At 42.3% G+C, this 19,382-nt stretch overlaps 1 protein-coding gene across 1 annotated transcript; it reads right to left on the bottom strand.

The window, feature by feature from the left end:
- Nucleotides 1–188: 188 nt before the first annotated feature.
- On the bottom strand, nt 189–18,572 carry LOC118556382 (PH and SEC7 domain-containing protein 2-like). Its single transcript, XM_036134655.1, has 13 exons — nt 18,481–18,572; nt 11,134–11,331; nt 10,008–10,088; nt 9,628–9,740; nt 9,322–9,380; nt 7,076–7,165; nt 6,874–6,917; nt 6,560–6,750; nt 6,371–6,441; nt 5,823–5,980; nt 5,456–5,600; nt 5,098–5,241; nt 189–3,644 (listed from the first exon to the last, which is right to left on the bottom strand). Exons 1-13 carry the CDS (start codon nt 18,528–18,530, stop codon nt 3,414–3,416), a joined length of 1,575 nt encoding a protein of 524 aa, XP_035990548.1. The 5' UTR covers nt 18,531–18,572; the 3' UTR covers nt 189–3,413.
- Nucleotides 18,573–19,382: the final 810 nt, after the last annotated feature.

Raw genomic sequence — 19,382 nt, 5'->3', positions numbered from 1 at the left:
TCGCTTTATTTGAAGATGAATATGTTTTGTGTTTTCTTTTTATGGTCAATATACGTGACTGGGTCCCTTTAAGCTCTTAAAAGCAGGATAAAACAACAAGTGGGATGCTAAAATAATGTCTTAAATCTATTGCACAGTAACCCAATAACCTGCTGTGTCGACAGTGTTAATAAATCCCAACCACAGTCATCTGTATAAAAGCTCACTTTATGAAGCACAGACTAAATATTCAGTAAATATGCTCTGTACATAGTATGCGCATTCTGTCAAAAAATTTCAAATATACAAACAAAACTAAAAGACAGATGAAATGCTGACATCAAAGTGCCAAAGTTGTCCTTTTTTTTTCTTTAAATAAAACAAAAACAATCCACATTTTTTTCACATCCCTGTTTTACAGCACAGGCCTACCCTAGAACATGGGGAATCAAAAATTAGCACAACAGCCAAAGTGACTACACAGGGAAGTGTCCCTGTAAGAAAGCGGTTTTTATCCTAACCATACAGCTTTAAAACTGGTAGCTCCTCTTCAGAAAGGCGGCTCCTCTTCAGCATTTTAGCCTGAATGTCAGTCAGGTTCCAGGTTTCCAGCTGTGACTCCAGGTTTCCAGCCCGGTCCCAGAAAGGGTCCCAGGCTCCATCAGTCACTGCGAGTTTGTCACCCAGAGCAGCAGAGGTGCGCTTTCCAGATCGCACAGTCAATATTTCAACTGCGCCTTATCAGGGCTGGGCGAGCGGATACTGAACTTACTGATCTACAGTTGTGTCATCAACAATTACATGAAAAACATGTTTGTGTGGCTTAAAGGAAGGGGGGGGGGGGGTCAGGCTCAGTTAAGGTGTTCACAAACAGGGGGCCACCACATCTGCTCCACACCACCTTACGTAAGATCTCCTTCCAGGAAATTCAGGCCTATTAGGTTGTTTTTTTTTTCTCTTGGTTTGGAAAAACAGGAGCTGACGGTCTGCTTTGCCTGTTCATGGCCAGCAGGCTAATAGAAAACTAAACGAGTCCCTTTTCCTAGAAAACAAGTCTCCCCTGCTTCACCCCAACAGGAAGAGTGTTTTGATGGCTGCTTTGCTGCCGTTGCTCCCTCCGTTCCTGCATACCAACGGGCTTATTGACTTAAACACACGGAGCCGGAGCAGTCCTGCTGCTCCACTTTACAATCAGCCAGTTTCTGCTTCCTAAAATCAGTCTGATGGGGCAAGGAGGGAGCGAGATTTAAGAGGCCGGCTTTAGTCAATGCTGACATTGTCTCAGGCCAGAAGAAGTTATGACAGGCTGCTGTAACATACGATAAATCACAGCATAGAGGGGTTAGATACTGTAAGGGGTTATAGTGCATGCTTAGTCACAAAGATAAAGGCTGCCTTTGTGCTGAAGAGGCTTTGGGGAGATCCAGGCCTGATTGTACCAGCAGAAGGCCAAACACATTCAATCAGCTTCTCATACAATAACAAGACCCTGCTATATTTGATTCTTTCGGCTTCAATATCCCAACTGGAACACTTGCACAAACGGTGACCAACCTAACCTGTATCCCTCACACCCAGCATCCCCTTCTGCTCTTCACATACTGTATACATTAGATACCCCCGCCCAGATGTATGCGGTCACAGTGCCCTGAAAACGTGTTCATCATTCTCCAACTTATGGCAGCAAACTTCAATGGGTTTTATTGCAATTTGGTGTGCTAGACCAGGATGCAGGTTAGCATCTCCCGAGGACTGGAGCTGTGGCCCCTTAGAGCGACGCAAAATAGCACATAACTGCAAAGTGGAACATTTTAAATTTGCTTTAGAAATTTTAATCTAAGATCTCTAAAGCCCCTTTTACTTACTCTGATAACCCTAAATAAATAAAAAACAGTGTGGTTATTGCCTTCAGAGGGCTCTGAACCAATAAAACAAAAGGGCAAAAAGAACCTGTTGATCTACATGCAAATTATAATGTGGCAGAAAACTAACTTCAAATCATTCCCCTTCAAAAAACAAACAGTGAAACACGGAGGTGGCAGCATCATGCTGAGGGATGCTTTTGTTCAGTGGGGACAGGGAAACTAGTCCATTCACCTCCAACAGCACAGAAACCCTTAACATATAGCCAAAGCTTTAATGAAAGGGTTTAGATCAGGCATTAGGGCCGTTCCAAATGTTCCAAACTGTGAATTTAAAATTGTTGTCCATGGGAGCTCGCTGAACGGTTGTACTTCAGCTATTTTCCAAAGAAGAAAGGGAAAGAATTAGATTCCGGCGTATCGTTTACCTTCCACATCCCAATTATGCAGGAGTTGGTGTTGGTTTAACCAATACGATCCCTGACGACACAGAATGCAGTTTGAAATCCGACAAAATGTAAAAAGTTGGGGAAGTAGGAACACTTTTCAGAGACACTGTAATGCATCCGTTGTGTCTGTTCAGCTGGGATATAAATGGAGCGGTAAGAGGATAACATGGACAATGGCTTGAAAGATCTTTCTTTCAATTCAGCACTTCTCTAAATCCTCTTATTTCCTGAAAACAAAACAAAAAAAAAACGAACTAAAACGAATACATGTCAGTATTTTTGCCAGTCTGAGCAGTCGTTTGATCGCTCTGAGCCAAGGTGCCCTTCAGTAAGGCACTAAACCTCCAGCCCCCTTGTGGAGCAGCTCACTAAAACAGTTCTTCCCATTTTGCAGCCTCCAAAAGAGCAAAGCGTGTAAAACAAAACTTCCTGCAAAAAGGACAACAAAGCGTAGCGTAAACCTGTTCTGGGCTAAATTAAGGTTTTGAGAGTCAAATAAATAAATAAATATGATAAACAGGGATTTTATCCTTCTGAGTTCTCTGCAGGATAGATATGTTACATCTTCACACCCTACCTGTACTGTAGGTCCACCGCTGTACATGCCTGTCAGTGCATTGGCTGTGTAAGCATGCATTACAGGAGTTAAAACAGAACAATGCTACAGTGGTACCGTGTCTGTCTCCTTATACCCACTGATTGACTTCAGGGCTGAAGTACAAGGACAGAAACGGGCCAAAAAAGGCAAACCAGACAGTTTCTGCTTTCTTTCTGACCTGTTATTTAAACATTTTAAACAACTTAAACTTCTTCTCAGAGCTAACGACACTTCAACTAGACAAGCGCCTGACTCTGAGATGCTAAAATAATACTGACGGTGCTGCTTGAAACGGTGATCACAGCTAGGATCGTTCCAAATGTGCAATAATAGAAGCTGAGAGAACAGATGTTCCACAGCTTCCCTCAACTATTGCTCAACGACAGGATATTCATCAGGTTTGATAACATCTGGGAAGGAGCGGGACAGTTCACTGGGGATCGGAGGAGCCCAAAACACATCATACTAATTACTAAAGATTCTGGAGTGCTGAGGGGGTCAACGCCTTCCTTCCTTCCACATTTCTCAGCTCCTCTGTCCTGGGACCGTGCTCCCATCGCTCCGCCCGTTCTGGCCGCCCTGGGATTGGCTGATGGACGGCGAGGACTGCGTCTTTCGAAGGTGGCACTCTCGACCTGCCAAGCTCCCGTCCAAGATTAGGCCACCAATCACGTTGGCCTCGATCTTCTCCAGGTCGTCCGTCTCAGCGCGGATTTTAGCCTGCAGGAGGCTGATGTACGTCTCATATCGAGTCTTCTGCTCAAAGACAGGGGAGGAGGTGGGTCCAGAAACAAACACAGGGAGGTCAGAACATTTGAAAAACCATTCCCAAGGCATACGTTTTGAGTCTAAAACCGTCAATTGTTAATTTAAACTTTATTTATAAAGGTTTCTCATTCATATCAGAAATAACAATAGACCTGTTTTGATAAAACCATTGGAAGATTTCTCTATTTTTCTTCGAAAGTGTTTAACTTGTCCCGTAGGAATCAATGTGATTTTAGTTTACAGTGCTCACCTCAAACTTTTTAACATTATGTCACATCATAACCAAAAACTTCAATGTTTTTCACTAGGATTTAACGTCTGTACCAACACAAAGTAGGGCACAGCTGTGAAGTGGAAGGAAAAAGATAAATGGTTTTGTAAACTTTTTTCACTGAATAATCTGTAAAAGTGAACTCAGCTTTACTCTGACAACCCTAAACAATCTAAGCCATCTATCCAGTATATAGAGTCCACCTGTGTGTGATTTTGTTTCCGTATAATTCTCACTGTCCTGTGAATCCCTCAGAGGCTTGTTGGGGAACTTTAAAGAACAAACAGCATCATGAAGACAGGTCAGGGAGAAAGATGTGAGGTTTAAAGCAGCATTAGGTTATAAAACAATGAGGCTGCTCAAGACCGATTCAATCCGATCATACAAACACCAAGACAAGGACATCAATTCTAAATTGATCCTGGTTATCAAACAATACAGTCCAGATTCATCTCATTAGTCAAATTGGTGAAACATTTTAAATCCAAGGAAGCTCAGCTGAATGCGATGAGTGACCGAACCTAAAGCAATCGCTCCTCCTGGATGAACACGTGACGACAGCGGTCTTTAACTTTGCTCACCTCATGCTGAACATGACCACAATCTAACCTTTTGGTCTACATGCATAAGACTATTCGAGGGAGAAAACTAACATGCACATCAGAGGCAGCGTCATGAACGATTTGGGGGGGAGGCTCACCTTCCAGCAGGACAGCCAGCGCTACAAGGGAGCGGTTTAGATCAAAGCTCATCTGTACAGTTATTTTCTAAAGACAAACAGACTTCAGCTTCTAGATGTGCAACGCTGGTAGAGACATTCCTCAAAATATTAGCAGCTATAATTAAAGCAAAAGGCATTTCTAAACATCCCTAAACCAGAGAGGCACACTTTCACATTTTCTGTGACAGATTTTCTGTCTATTTTTGAAAGTTATATTTTCCTTCCACTTCACAATTATGCGCTGCTTTGTGTTGACCTATTGCACAGAACCTAATGACGTTTATGGTTGTTGTAAAATGAGTAAATGTTCAATGAATACTTTTTAAAAAAGGCACAGTAGATCAACCCAGGACCACGCTGTACATTCAGCAGCACTGATCAAATAATAGAAATCTTGGTTCCTACAATTTGCTACAAGCGTATGAATAAACAGCGCAGACGGCCTGTACCTCGTACGTGAGGTAGTGCTCTTTAAGCCGGTACTCCTCCCAGTCACGGCTTTTTGGGTCGGCCGAGGGCTGGTTTTTTCTGTGTTCCTCCAGCTCTAAACCGGTCTGCTTTAGCTTGCTCTCATGACTCAGCAGCTGCTCCTCCTGCAACAATAAAAGGCCACGAGACTCAGAACACAGCCAATCCGATGCAAGCGAACACAAAGTTATGTTTCAGTAGAAAGGTGTTCACAATTAAATCACGTACACAATCGTGACTAGATTAAAAAAAATAGCAGCAGTGTCAGCAGGATCAATCTTTTTTCTGGTAAACCATTTAGAAACATAGCTCATCATCTGTGCTACTTTACATGCAGACCTGGTTGAGTCTGGTGGATGAGGACGGCAGGATGGGCCGACAGAACTTTTTCATGGAGCCGATCGCGGCGGGAAAAGCTGGAGCTGAGAAGAGCGCCGCCACCAGGTTTATCCGGAAGATCCAGGACATCATCTCCTCCTCACTCCTGCAGAGAGGAACATTCGCAGAGAAGAGAGAGAGGACGGAGAAGAAAAATCACTCTGCCAGTGTTTGATTATCAGGACATGATGTCACAGTTCATAGAAGCTTTCCCTCACACATAAAAATAAAAACAGCACAGCTGGTGGAAATGATTTACAATTCATTAAGATAAGCATGTTAGTCAGAGCAGATGCTCTGTTTATTTTATTTTTTTTAGGGGACGTACGGGGCCTGCAGCAGGAAGACTCTCCAGTCAGATGTTTTCAGCTTCAGCACGTTGGGTCTTTTGCTGTAGTCATTGGCAGGCGTGGCTAACGCGTGGTGAATCCGTACGGCATTCTTCAGGTCCACCTCAGAAATGTCACTGTCAGGTTTGTACTCGTCCTGTGTAAACATGATGAAAACAGTGGGATATTTAAGTTTAAACCCAAATTCTGTTAGATAATTAACTTTTTTTTTACAGCTAAAAACAAAACAAAGTGTATCCTGCACACCTCAGATTATTGTGATAAAGTGAAAAATCCAACAGTTATACTTGGCAGGTAAATTGATTCAAGGATAAAGCCTTGACCAACTGTGGTCAGTGCAGCCTTTTAACCAGCAGAGGGAGACAAACACACACGATCCCGCCATTTTCTCTCCTGCTCCCCCTCAAACACACACACACACACACACACACACACACACACACACACACACACACACACCAGCTCGCAGCATCCAGCACGGTGGATGTGTTTCTATGGCAACGGAGCAGAGGATGAGATCTGGTACCTTCTGGAGATACAGGATCATTCCCTTTAGGACGGCGTAGAACTTTTTCCAACCCCGCCGACCCCTTGGAGCTATAAAGAGAAAAACATTAAAGAAATCTTAAAATAAAATGTACTAAATAAAATAATAAATAAATGTAAATGTTTAGTCAGCTTCAGTTCATCACTGATTCTGTGCGCAGGCGCTCACTTCTTTTGCCGTCCATCTCGGCGTGACTCTTGCGGGTCAGCACGCCGTGTTTGTAGGTGACTGCGTTTAGCAGGATGGGAATGGCGATGAAAGGGTTACTGCCGTCCGTTACCCTGGCAACACGCTTGCTCCCGCCCTCACACTGCTCCTCCACTAATTCTGACAGACTCTTCCTGAGCTCCTCCTCCTCACTGCGCACACACAGACACCCATTGAGATAAACCCGAGCGGCATGCATTCAAGTGTACTCACCTCTGTAAAACTCACATGCCCCAAATACCTTTCTTTTTGACAAGCATAAAAGGTGTACTCACACTGCCCACTCAAGCTTTTCATTCTTGATCGAGTTATACAAAACCTGTGACAAAGATGTAAAAAAAAAAAAAGAAAGACAAATTAACATTCTTTTCAGATAGTTATATTAGGAGAGTCACAGGACTGAAGCTCAAAACACAAATATTGTTCTGGGGGAGGAGGAGAAATAAAATATTGAAAGAAAGGAACATTTCTTGGTACCTTTAATAAATCTTTTGGGAAGTCATTGCCATTGTTGAGCCCATCCAGATTACTGATAAACTGCTGACAAGACATCTTCTTCCCAATGTTCTGAAGAGAGGAGGAAGAATAGTAGCAAAGAGAAACAATGTTGAGAATTATTAGCTTGAACCAATAATATTCTCTTTCTTTCTTTCATCTTTTTACTTCGGTAGAGATTTTCTTCAGCCTTACTGTGGTCCAGATCAATGGAAAATGATTCACAGTTTCGAAGACCCTATATTTTCTGTTAATTTTTTCCTCTCCAACAAGGTTGCAGTTTGAAAACTGCCCACTGGGTGGCAGTGTTATGCTGCTAGAGTTCAGCAGCGCTTCTGCCTTCAGAAGCTGTAACCTTCCTCAGAGGGAGTGTTAGCAAGATATCATTGTGCATCATTAGTGTAGGATAAAAGAGAGAGGTGTTTATATCAGCAATCAAGCTGTCTAAAGTACAGATAGAAAAAAATAAACTCATTTCTACCCACTAAGGATACAACTATGCTACTCTTTTTTTAAATATTTGTTATCACATCTGAATTGATTTGTAATCAGTTAAAGTATTTAGTTACCAAAACAATTATTATTGTTTTATTAGTAATATGCAATTCATTATGATAATCAATTAACATGAAATCAAATAAAAAAAGGACTTTCAACCAAATTTAACCACATGTATGAATCCTTTTGGGCTTAACTGTTAGCAATGAAGCTTAAATATGAACCCTTCTGCAAAAACTAATAAATAAATTTGCCTTTTATTGTTGTAGCATAATCTCTTACTGAAAATTTAAGAAACCTTTGAGTACATTTATTCAATGAGATAATACTAATACTAATAATAATTAGTCGCTTAGAAAATAACTAGTGCCAAATTATTTGCATCCCTACTGTCAAAACATCATATAGATCCCTGTAACACAGCCCACAGACTGCAGTGAAGTTGAGCAAAGTCCACTTTGTGATTGTTTGGTTACTTTTTCCAGTCTCACTCCTGAGCAGCTGGTTGGCAGGTACAGACCATCTAATGGCTGTTATGGAGAATTTGTGACCCCAAAATGCCACTCTGTGCTGCAGTTCCCCAACAGCGCTTCTGACATTGCTTTTACCTCCTTTATAAAAAACTTGCTCACTGTGCATGGCGTTAACATAAATATGAGACCCATTTCAGTCTTGTGGTCAGCGGCTAAAAGAAATAGGCTTAGGTTGTTGTCATGTGTTGGACTTTGCTGAGATTAGTTAAGTTTCTTGCATCTAGAGTTATCTTTAGTTTCTTATTGGTAGTTTCCTGTTTTAGTTTGGTGAGTCTGGCCCTTTCCGTTCCCTCTGTTCCTTTCATCCGGCTTCCCTGTCTCTTGTTAGTTTTGAATCTCTGTCATGCCTGATTGTGTGGGTTAGATACTGTTCTATCATTCAATCTATTTGATCCCACCCATCTCTGCTTTTTGGAGTGTACCCCGCTTCTCGCCCAATCACCGATGGTGATAGCCACCAACCCCCCCCCCCCCCCCCCTCCCTCCCCCTCTCCAGTTCCATTTCCTTTAAAGGGATGCTTAGGGGTGTGTCTAATTATGGCACTAGTAATCTTGTTAAAAATTTCTTAACATGAAATGTTTTCCCCAGTTTCCTGAATAACGGTACTAAAATTAAATGCTGGATTTGTATTCATTTTTGATTGTGAAATTACACTAATTTTTACCTGGGATACCAATAAATGTGGCCTGTGCTGTACTATTTAGGTGACGAAAAGGAGGACAACATGTCTACAGGGAGAGTGTTAGTTGGTAAGTATACTCACCACCTGCAGGGGCAGAGACCAGGGAACCGGATTTGGTTAGCAGGTCAAGAATTTGAAAAAGGGGGGAAAGGAATTGAAAAGAGAGGATATTAGTTAAAAGGAGGGCTATTCATTATAATGACCACTAGTGAGAGTGGAACTGAACTGAGCAGGGCCAACGAGAGGCAAACTGCACTGACACTGCTCCAATTTTCACACAGCACAAATGAGAGTACTGAAGTAGACGAGACATAAACAGGTCATAAAGTAGGCCGGGGAGGAGAGAGTGAAACGGCAAAAAGGATAGATGGGGAAAAAAATGAGGCAAGGGTAGAAAACGCATCAAAGACATGCCATGCTGACAGCAAATTATCTCTCAAGTTTGCATCCCATTTAGAAGATTTCAAAAGAAGGAATCAGCGAAACACGGAGGCAGGAAGACCACAGCACATACGTGTCCATGTAGATCAGTGTTGAGCAGCATTAGGGCGCAGGTTAATGTGTGGGCTCCATCTGCAAAAAGAGAACGCAGCGCAACGTCAGGGGATCAGCAGTCTGGAGCTGCTAAAATTAGCCAAGCTAGCTGCATTGTTCTGAGAAGGTGAAAGGCCTGTAGTAAAATATGGGCAGGTCTATAGGGAAGTCTGAACATTAGCAGACTGATCAGTAACAATTTGCTTAAACAGCTAATGATGGTATCATTTTGTGCTTTTCTTCCTCCCTTTAATAAAACTGGTTGCATCCCACTGATGGCTCTAACCTTCAGAGCTGGGTGTCTGTGGGTTGCAGTGACAGTAGCGTCTGGAGAAATGGACGAGGACCCGCTCTCTCTCCTGGGTTTCTCCCATCAATGGAAAGGCCTTTAAGAAGTTCCTGTAACGCATAACCGATCCGATGAAATGCGGAGGAGAACTGATGCCAAACCTTTAAACCACGGGGACTATTCTACCTCCCTGCACTGACGTCAGTGTGAGGCAGCAGCATGCCTGACACGCTGTCAGTTGCACTGGATAATCGACGTTGACGCGTCAAGCTGATTAGCTCAAAGCTAATGCATTTTGAGGCAGGGAAATAAATGTGTGTGTGTGTCTACTATCTCACAAACTTGTCATGCACTTGATTATGCTGAGTAAGCGTTACCTCAGGGCTCGATCCAGGGACAGGCCGGAGAAATCAAAGTAACTCAGATACTCGGAAGCCACCAGCTGACTGAACTCGTTGCTGCAGAGGCAGAAATGATCAGCATCAGAAAGTCAACTTGACATCAAGAGGCCTGGAAGGAAGAAGCATCTTATAGAAACATTTAGAACCCTTGAAATTTCCCACAATTTGTCACATTACGACCGTAATATTCAATGTACTTTATTAGGCTTTGGTAGACCAACACAGATTAGTGCAGAATCGTGGTGTGGAAGTGAAATAATGCATGGATTAAACGTAGCACACATTTGTATTCAGCCCCACCGAGTCATTATTTTGTTCAACCACAATTTGGCTGCAGATACAGCTGAAAATATTTCGGGGTGTGTCTCTACCATGTTTGCGCATGCTGGCAGAATTAATTTTTTACACCCATTCTTCTTTGCAAAACAAAATCAACCGCATTCAGGATGGAAATGCGTTTCAGAGTTGGTTTTTCACCTCAAACGGTTTTTGTGAGTTGACCAAAAAGTTCCCTTTTGGTCTCGCCTAACAACAGCACTTTCTTCTACATGTTTGCTGTGCCACATACACTATTTTGGCTTTCTTCTGGTCACTCTTTTATAGATGGCAGATGTGTGGCACGCACAGTTAGTAGTTGTTCTGTCATCAGATCCTCCCACCTGAGCCGAGGGCCTCTGCAACTCCTCTAGAGTCACCTTAGGACTCTTGACTACTTCTCTGATTAATCCTCTCCCCCTTGTTCTGCCTTTCAGTGTAGGTGTTTCAGTCTTCAGATTTGTGTTTCATTTCTCAAAAGTAAATCTATATATCCTTTTCCTTTTAACACACAATTATTAACCCTGTGTTGGTCTGTGATGGTGCTGTCTGCCTCTAGTTCTCAAGGGCTGGCGTTGCTCATGTTTTAGACCAGTCTCAGATCCAGCAGGGATGATTCAAATACTTGAATTGCTTCCTCAGTGTAATGAACCACCATGTGTGTTTAAAGATCTAAAACAGGGAGGATCCTGACCCTTGAGGGCTGACTTCACCAAAGGTCAACTGAAGCATATTGAAAACTTTCATAGCTGTGTATTTAAACGTTGCAAAGAAAGTATTTGCTCACTTTTTGCCCAGGTGTCTGGCCACGTCACAGCGCTTGAAACCGTCGAGGTGATACAGGCGCTTGGCCAGCCTCTTGGCGGCCTCACAGTCAACTCTGCAGCCATTGGCCAACGTGTCGGTGCTGCCTCGCTCCAAGTGCTCCAGACTGCCCAAATCACACTCCTCTGAGTCAGACAGCACGTCTGTGAGGTTGGCATCGCTGAGAAAGAGAACAGACGCACATGTGGACACAAACAGAGGCAAGAGATCAAGTTTTTGAATGGATAAAACCATTTTGCTGTTTCAAAATATACAAAAAAAGTCAACTTTATTTTATTTATAAACACAAAACTTTGCTTATTACAGTTTCCAATGTTTACTGTCACGATCTGCTAGCATGGTGGGAACATTAACATTGATTTGGACAATAAGAATTAAAACAGTGACAATTTAAAATCAATGCTCCAATGTCTTTAAAACCCTTTTATCCCAGACAGAAGGTGTCTGTAATCTATAACATTGTGCAACAACTCAGTAAGTATAAAACAGGAGCTTCACAGCCAGCAGTTTAATCTGCAACAGAACACCAGCAGCACTCAGTTAAGGACATTTATACCACTGGATGGAGGGGTGGGCTTTAACGGAGGAAAGAGTTAGTTTGCGCTTTCATGCTATATTACTATACGAGTGTGATTTTTAAAAAAGTCAGAGGTGGTAAAACTACAATTTTCTGACACGCCAAACATGGTGCAAGCTTAATATGAGCTGGTGATGTAGGCCAAAAAAAATATTCATCACTATTTTCATGGTAGCCTTATTTTGAAACAAAAATCCAGTGTTTGCATGTCTGTTGGTAGAATAAACAACAGGACAAACAGCCACGCACACACTCACACCCTGAGGACGATATGGAGAGACCATCTAACCTAACAGCCTGTTCGTACTGAGGGAGGAAGCCGGAGTACCAGGAGAGAACCCACACATGCACGGAGAGAACATGCAAACTCCATGCAGACCTTTGCTGGGATTTGAACCTAAGACAGAATGGAGGCAGTTTCTGAGTGGTAAAGTGATGTTAGGAGCATCGTAGCTAACATCGCTAACATTTAAAGCAGTAACGCTAAACACTATCACACTAAACACAGGCGCGTGCTGACTGAGCTCTTTTTACACCTGAACGTGGGGCTATGATGGGGAAAGCATGCACCGTTTGAGCCAGCAGGAAAATTCAATTGCAATAGGAGCCGTTCAACCCTAAGAGGGCAGCACTAAGACAGTTTTAAGATAAAAAATGTAGAACTAAACAAGTTCACATGAAAATGTAAAGGAACATTGCACAGTAACATTGAGTTGGCACAATTAGGTCCAGTTCATCTTCCAAAAGGTTGATTTTGAGGGGAGGGACATGTTAATGTATTTTGGTGCTCAGCTCTTTGTTCTTTTATAAACTAATGGAGCTGTTTGGAAGTGTCTTCTAGACGTTACACAGTATAATAATGATGGTTAGAGCTCCTCAATCTCTAAAGAACAATAATAAACAGCATCATGGTCAGAACAATAAAAACAGAAACCGCTTCATCCTAGAAGATGTCAGACTTAAAAACGCAGCTTTAAGCATAGCATCTCCAAAGGTCCAAGATTCAGCATTTTCATGAGAAATACCAGTTTAATGTCAATTTCCTCTGTGCAATATAATATTGTCTGTGATTATGAACTTTTAACATTTTCATTACTAATCTGCACTTTAACAGGAATTGTTCTTTATTTGCCATTTTATTACATTTGCTGCTGTTTTTTTTTCACGTTTCAGTTACATTTTATATTTCCTTGCTATTTGCCGGGACCCAAGTCCTCAGCTTTGTTCTGTGTGTTTTCCTCTGGGGGGGGGGGGGTCGTGATTGAGTGATGCATGTCATAAAGTGAGAGTCACCCTGGGTCCATTGATCCGTCTACCTCCAGCAGCCTTTACATTGTATCCTTAGGTTGGAGAGAAATTCTGACACTTGACCTTTAATGTGATGTTAGCTGCACACCTATAAAGTCTGGCTGGATATTTCACAGTTATAAAAAGGTATCCTGATAGCAGAATAAGTCCACAGGCAGACACCTGCCAGGTTTCTGAACCAACTAAGAAGCCCTTTTTTTGAGTCTGCCACTACAGCAGGTGTCAGCAGGGGCAGACTTTCACATGGACACACACACACACACACACACAGAACCGTGCCTGTTCTTCTATAGACTTCCATTCATCTTCAAGCCTTTCTCTGGCCTAACCATAGCCCTGATCCTTTATGGGTTTATACCCAACCCTAACTTACATCTACATTGACACCATAGTCCCAAACCACACCCCTAGCCCAGAATAAAAGTGAGGAAAAACAAAAAGGACCTCACTTTAGATCAAAGTCTTCACTTTACTGGTGAAATTAGCAAAAAGTGTTCTCACTCAGCTGCAGTACAAGAACAAACACACACGTGGGTATGTGCCAAGAATCACAAGGTGAAAACAGCAGCAGCAGCTCCATAGTTGCAGGTGGTAACAAAGAATACACTCATGCTGACTTCAGCAGCTCCCATTAAATTGTCCTCAAGAGTAACGCTCAATGTCAAAATGAACTATTAAGCCATTCATTCTGTGATTGCTGTCTTTCTCCAGACTATCCGTTCCAGCCATGGGCATGACATGGGGGAGGAAAAGCAAAAGACTTTCGTTCAATCCCGTAGAAGCACCAAAGATGGAGAAAAGCCAGAAGAGCTGGCAAACCATAAATAAAGGAATGAGCACAAAGTTTACGACAGCAGCGATATGACACTTCCAGAAGGTGGAGAACCTTTTTAAAGTAATGACTTTGACAACATAATCATTCTAACAAAACGAGTTAGAATGCGGACAGCGAAGTGTGGATTCTAGAAACGTCTTCATTGCAGGTTATTTTCTGCTCCGCTGCCTTTTAAAGGCACCCATTAATTCTTAAGGCTGTTTTAACGCAGCTACAAACACGTTTGAAGGCGCTTGGAATATAAAGCCTGAACAAAAAAAAAAATGAAACAAAATGAAAAACTACCCTTTCGTTGTTTCAGACCTTCTGTCCAGTGTTAGGATAACCATTTCCCGTCATAAACTAAGCCCCGCCCTGCAAACTAAAACACAGAGAGGCTAAAGAGCTCAGCTTAAATAACTGGTTTTATAGGTCTCACTCAATATAGTTGTTAGACTGTTGTCAAGTAAATAGAGAATCAATGCTTGGGTATTAATTAGTGCCCTGCTTGATTATTTATGACTTACCTAAATGATGTTGAGCTGAAGTCACTGCACTGCATTACACCCTTCACTTTGCAAAGTGGTTCACTGCTGAGTCGACCCCTAGATGGATTAGCCCTTTCATTGACATTTTAATAAGCTATGTTTGTGTTTGATTGCAAGTTTAAAAAATGCTCTTATTTAAATTACTTCTGCACCAAGCAACTTGATTTGTGTCCTAAGAGGTCTCCTTTTGATAGTCCATTATGTGTAGCAGTGTTTTATTCTCCTCAGAGTTAGTGTAAACGCTGCATTGGTTTTGCTTTTGCTTACAAATGATAAATCACGAAGATTCATGTAGCCCTGCTAATCTCACTGGCATTTCCTCATTTCCTGTCTGAGCGTGCGTCGACGTGGCGTGGCCCTACCAGCATTCTCACCAGATGATTCAGATGTTGTTTTTTTAATCTGATCAGCTAAATCTCATTACTGTGATAAATCCAATACATTACAGGCCAGCTGATTAGATGGCTACCATGGAAGCAGCTGACGCCAAGGACCCCGTCCCAGCAGAACAATGGTGTACACATACTAGACAGACATAAAGATACAGATGACTACCACTGATGGCAGAGAGGGTTTCACGGCTGCCTACAGTGCCTTGCAAAAGTTTACCCTTTCCACGTCGCGTCATGTTACAACCACAAACTTCTATGTATTTTACTGGGATTTTTGAGGGACTGGTCAACAGAAAGCAATGCATAATTGTGAGGCAGAAGGAAAATCATATATATGGTTTTCAAAATGTTCTACGGATAAAAAGCCAGTTTTGGTTTCAGCCTCTGAAATCATTACTTTGTAGAACCAACTATTGCTACAATTAAAGCTGCAAAGTTGCAAAGTTGCTATACTGTAAAACCTTTGCACATCTAGAGACTGAAATATATGCCTATTCATCTTTGTAGAGAACTTCAAGCTCAGACGGATTGGCTGGGGAACATCTGTGAAAATGAATTTGCAAGTGTCACAGATTCCAAATGGGATTTGTGGCGACTTTGTCTCCTAACATATGAACATGGTCTAAAAGTACTGCACTGCCTCTCAGTCTGTAGGTTTAGGGTCGTTGTCCTGCTGGAATGTGAACCTCTGCCACAGCTGAGTGTTTTGCAGGCTCTAACAGCGACCCCCCACCTATTGTGTGGTATTTAGCTTCTTCCATCGTCTCACCAAGTCTGACCAGTGTCCCTGTTGCTGTTGAAGAAAACTATCCTGACAGCATGATGCCATCCAGAGGGGATGGTGTGTTCAGGGTACGGCCCAGTGTTAGTTTTCTGCCACACAATGCTTCTTACATGTAGGCCACATAGTTCATGTTCGGTGTGATCTGACCAGAACACCTTCTTCACCTGTTTACTGAGTCCCCTACATGGCTTGTGACACAATTTAAATCCGACCTCTTTTGAGAATGTCTTTTTGTGCCACTCTTCCGCTGAGGCCAGATTTATACAGCGCACAGTTAATATTTATCCCTTCAACAGACCTTAGCATCTGAGCCGTGGATCAGTCCTCTGGGTTACCTCTCTGATTATTGCCCTTCTTGGCAGCCAGTCAGTTTAAGGGGACAGTCAAATCCTGGGAGGTTTGCAGTTGCGCCAATCTCTTTCCACTTTTGGTTGATGGACTGAAAGGTGCCCCGTTAAATATTTAATGCTTAGGATATTTTTTGACAACCTAAACCTGCTTTAAACTTTCTCCCTGACCCGTCTGCTATGTTCCTTGTTCTTTACCACGCTAATTGTTCTCCAATGGTTCTCCAACAAACCTCTGAGGCTTTCACAGAGAAGCAGGATTTTCACAGAGATAAATTTACACACAGGTAGACTCTGTTTTTATAATTAGGGTGATCTCCTAAAGCAGTCAGGTCTTTATGTTTTAGGTTGTGAGAGTGAAGGGGGCCAAATACAAAAGAACAATACACCTCTCAGATTTTATTTGTAAAATATTCTGACACCCATTTTCCTTTCACTATATAAGTGGTACTTTGTGTTTGTCTATTACATAAAATCCTAATAAATCTGATAAGGTTTGTGGTTGTAATGTGACCGTAAGATAAAGAGTTTAAGGGTATCTAAACTCTTTTCAGGACACTTTGACTCTTAATAACCTTCATGAAGGGCCTTGGTTTTGATGCTCCTCCACTCTAGTGTCGCTTGTGACCATCTACTCTTCATCTGACCATTTATTTGTTAGGAATTAAAAAGCTATTTACTTTATCAGTAGATCTCCAGGGAACATAAACAACGGCAGTGCGATGAGCTGTCGGATGTAAACTCCTCCACCTTATCCTGATGAAGAATCACTTGTATGAACGTGTTGATATGACAGATACAGTCAGTAGAAAACAGCCTTTAACAGAGAGCGTGAGCTCAGCCTTGGGGACAGGGTGGGGAGTTTCCAAGAGGAGTATAAAAAAAAAACTGGTCTTTGGAGTGGAGAAGGAGTCATCTGATTTTGTTTGGAGATGGGACTTAAATGTTTCCTGTAACGCTCCCAGTGGAGGGGTTGTGGACACGTGAAACAGGAAGAAGACGGACAAACCGATTCCCTTCAACTTACAGCATTCAGCATAAAACCTGGGAAGACAGCTATTTATGCAATACTTGAAATACAAAACAAATAACACAAAAAGAAATCCATAAAGACACACAGACATCATAGATATAGTTTAAACACATTGGGACTTAACAACAAACCAAAAAACAGAGGCCACTGGTAAGCCATCCATGCAGTAGAAATTGCTCTCGCTTGTCTGACCATATTAATTCACAAGCTTCAGAGAGACCTCATAAATCATTCAAAGCTCACATCAGTCATGGGGCTAAAATGATACTGGCCATCCCTCATGCAAAGTTCTCTACCAATAGCAGAACAAGCACACAACTACACACAACACTGGAGGTTATAAGACAAAAAGCACTAGACATCTAGCTCAGCTTTTGAGCCAACACATTTACCAGAGGCTAAGTAGCACACACAGAAACTATTAGTTTGTATAAAAGCCCAATTCTGTAGCCCGAGGCCAAGCGTTTTCTGTCACTGTGGCCGCCACGCAGTCTGCACGCGTGCGTGTGTCAGAGTCATGTCAGAGAATCAGAGAGCATGAAGAGGCATGCCAGTGACTCACATGCTAATCTTCTGCTGAGCAACGCCTGTACCCACACCTAGAAAGGTATGTCTGCAGGCAAGGTGGAAGTGGGTGTGGAGGAGGAGGCTGAGGGTCGCCATGCCAATTTAGGGGGGGGCTTTATTTATTTGTGAAAAATTATTTAACAAATACATTTTTCAGCATTGTAGAAGTAGACAATTGCACGCCTGTTGTTGCATGGATGTTGAACACAGCTGCAATACTGGACTTCTGCACTCAAAACAAGCAACAAAGACACCTTCAGACACAAAAACTGACTGACAATAACCTGCTAATGGCAACTTTTTCCATTGATCACGCAAACAGGTTTTTCAATTTCTTTTAAAAACTTGCTCTAAAAAAAGGTTTGATGGTCTAGTAAATGTGGTAAATTGGTGAGAATGTCTAAAGTTCCAATACAAGTTATAGAATATTCACGACCAGCCTTTACATCATTAATTATTATTATTATTATTATTATTATTATTTCGTGAAACATTTTTTACCTGAGGCTTCAAATACATATGAGCAGCAATTATCTTTACAAGACTGATCAAATATTGACCAAACAAATGTCTCTTTACATTCTGTTTACTGACATGTTTAATGAAGATTTCGCCTGCAGTTTGTCAGGACTTACTTTAGCTAATCTTGGGTGATTTATGCAACAATCAAACGTTTAAACAACATTTTCTGGTCTTGCAGCATCATAGTTTAAAACCTGATGGAGACAAACTTCAGCCAGCGGTTCTGTTTCAGGCTTTTTGCTCGTTCGTTACGTTTAAACAAACATTTTAAGCGCTAAAAAGTTCATCTGTGGTCCCGGTAAGATTGTACCAGACGCACCGACTCGTTATTTCCATGTTGGCAGCACATCCTAATGTTAACGTTTCCGCCCAGTTCAATGGCTAAGCAGAGACGGGTGGAGGTAAGTTAAAACTCACAGGAGTTGCAGCAAGAAGTGGAAATGAGCCTCATGTTCGTCCTTCCACATCTCGGCTCCTGGAAACGAGCGGCTGAAGGCGCGCTGCGGACCGAGCCCCCTCATCATCCAGCGGCCCGCGGTTAAAAAAACGCCCATCGCCGCCGGTTTTGCGCCTCAGCGGGCCGAGACGAAAAACCGACTTTCCTGAGCGGCACCGGGACCAGAGCACCAAACACCGCCACGCATGCTGAAGAACCAGAAGTGTTGGTCCTGGATAGTTTGAGCACGCAGGGCTTTTTTTCCTTGAAGTTTCTTGGTTGCTCCGGACTCCTCACAAAGGAGGAGGATGTTGGAGGCGGAGCGAGACGGCCTGGACGTGGCCTTTTCCTGACGGACTGCGCTGTTCCTAGTGGCGGCTTTACAATGGCTCTGTGTTCCGGGCCAGCACAACTTCCTCTGCACTAAATAAAAAGGCTGGGGGCCAACAGAGCGGCTCTGTGTGCGCAGGGTATCCTGTATCCTGACTCCTGGACATAGCTAACATGTTTGGAATCACATAAATCAGAAAAGCCTGGCCTGCATTTGCATTAATCCCTTTTTTATTTATATTTTTTTTTACCTAAAGACAAATCAAAAAATGCCTTTAGAAATCCCCACAACAATCAGTAACATATAAAGCTTGGTAACATCAAGAAAAGCATGCAATCTCTAGATGATTGCTGATTGTGACACCTGAAATATTAGATTCTACCAAGTATTGCATCCAAGCAGTCTTTAGCAATCGTGATATTGCACACACTAATACTGGGACTATGACTGATTTAAATGTTGTGCAGCTCGAGTAAATAAAGTCCAACAATGTGTAATTTAGCCTCAGCAATAATGCAGCCGTTCTGCCTCAGAGGTTTAGAGAGAACATTA

This window comes from Fundulus heteroclitus, unplaced genomic scaffold, assembly GCF_011125445.2.
Source record: "Fundulus heteroclitus isolate FHET01 unplaced genomic scaffold, MU-UCD_Fhet_4.1 scaffold_876, whole genome shotgun sequence".
In the NCBI taxonomy this organism is placed as follows: Eukaryota; Metazoa; Chordata; class Actinopteri; order Cyprinodontiformes; family Fundulidae; genus Fundulus; species Fundulus heteroclitus.
This window is presented reverse-complemented; position numbering and strand designations above follow the sequence as displayed.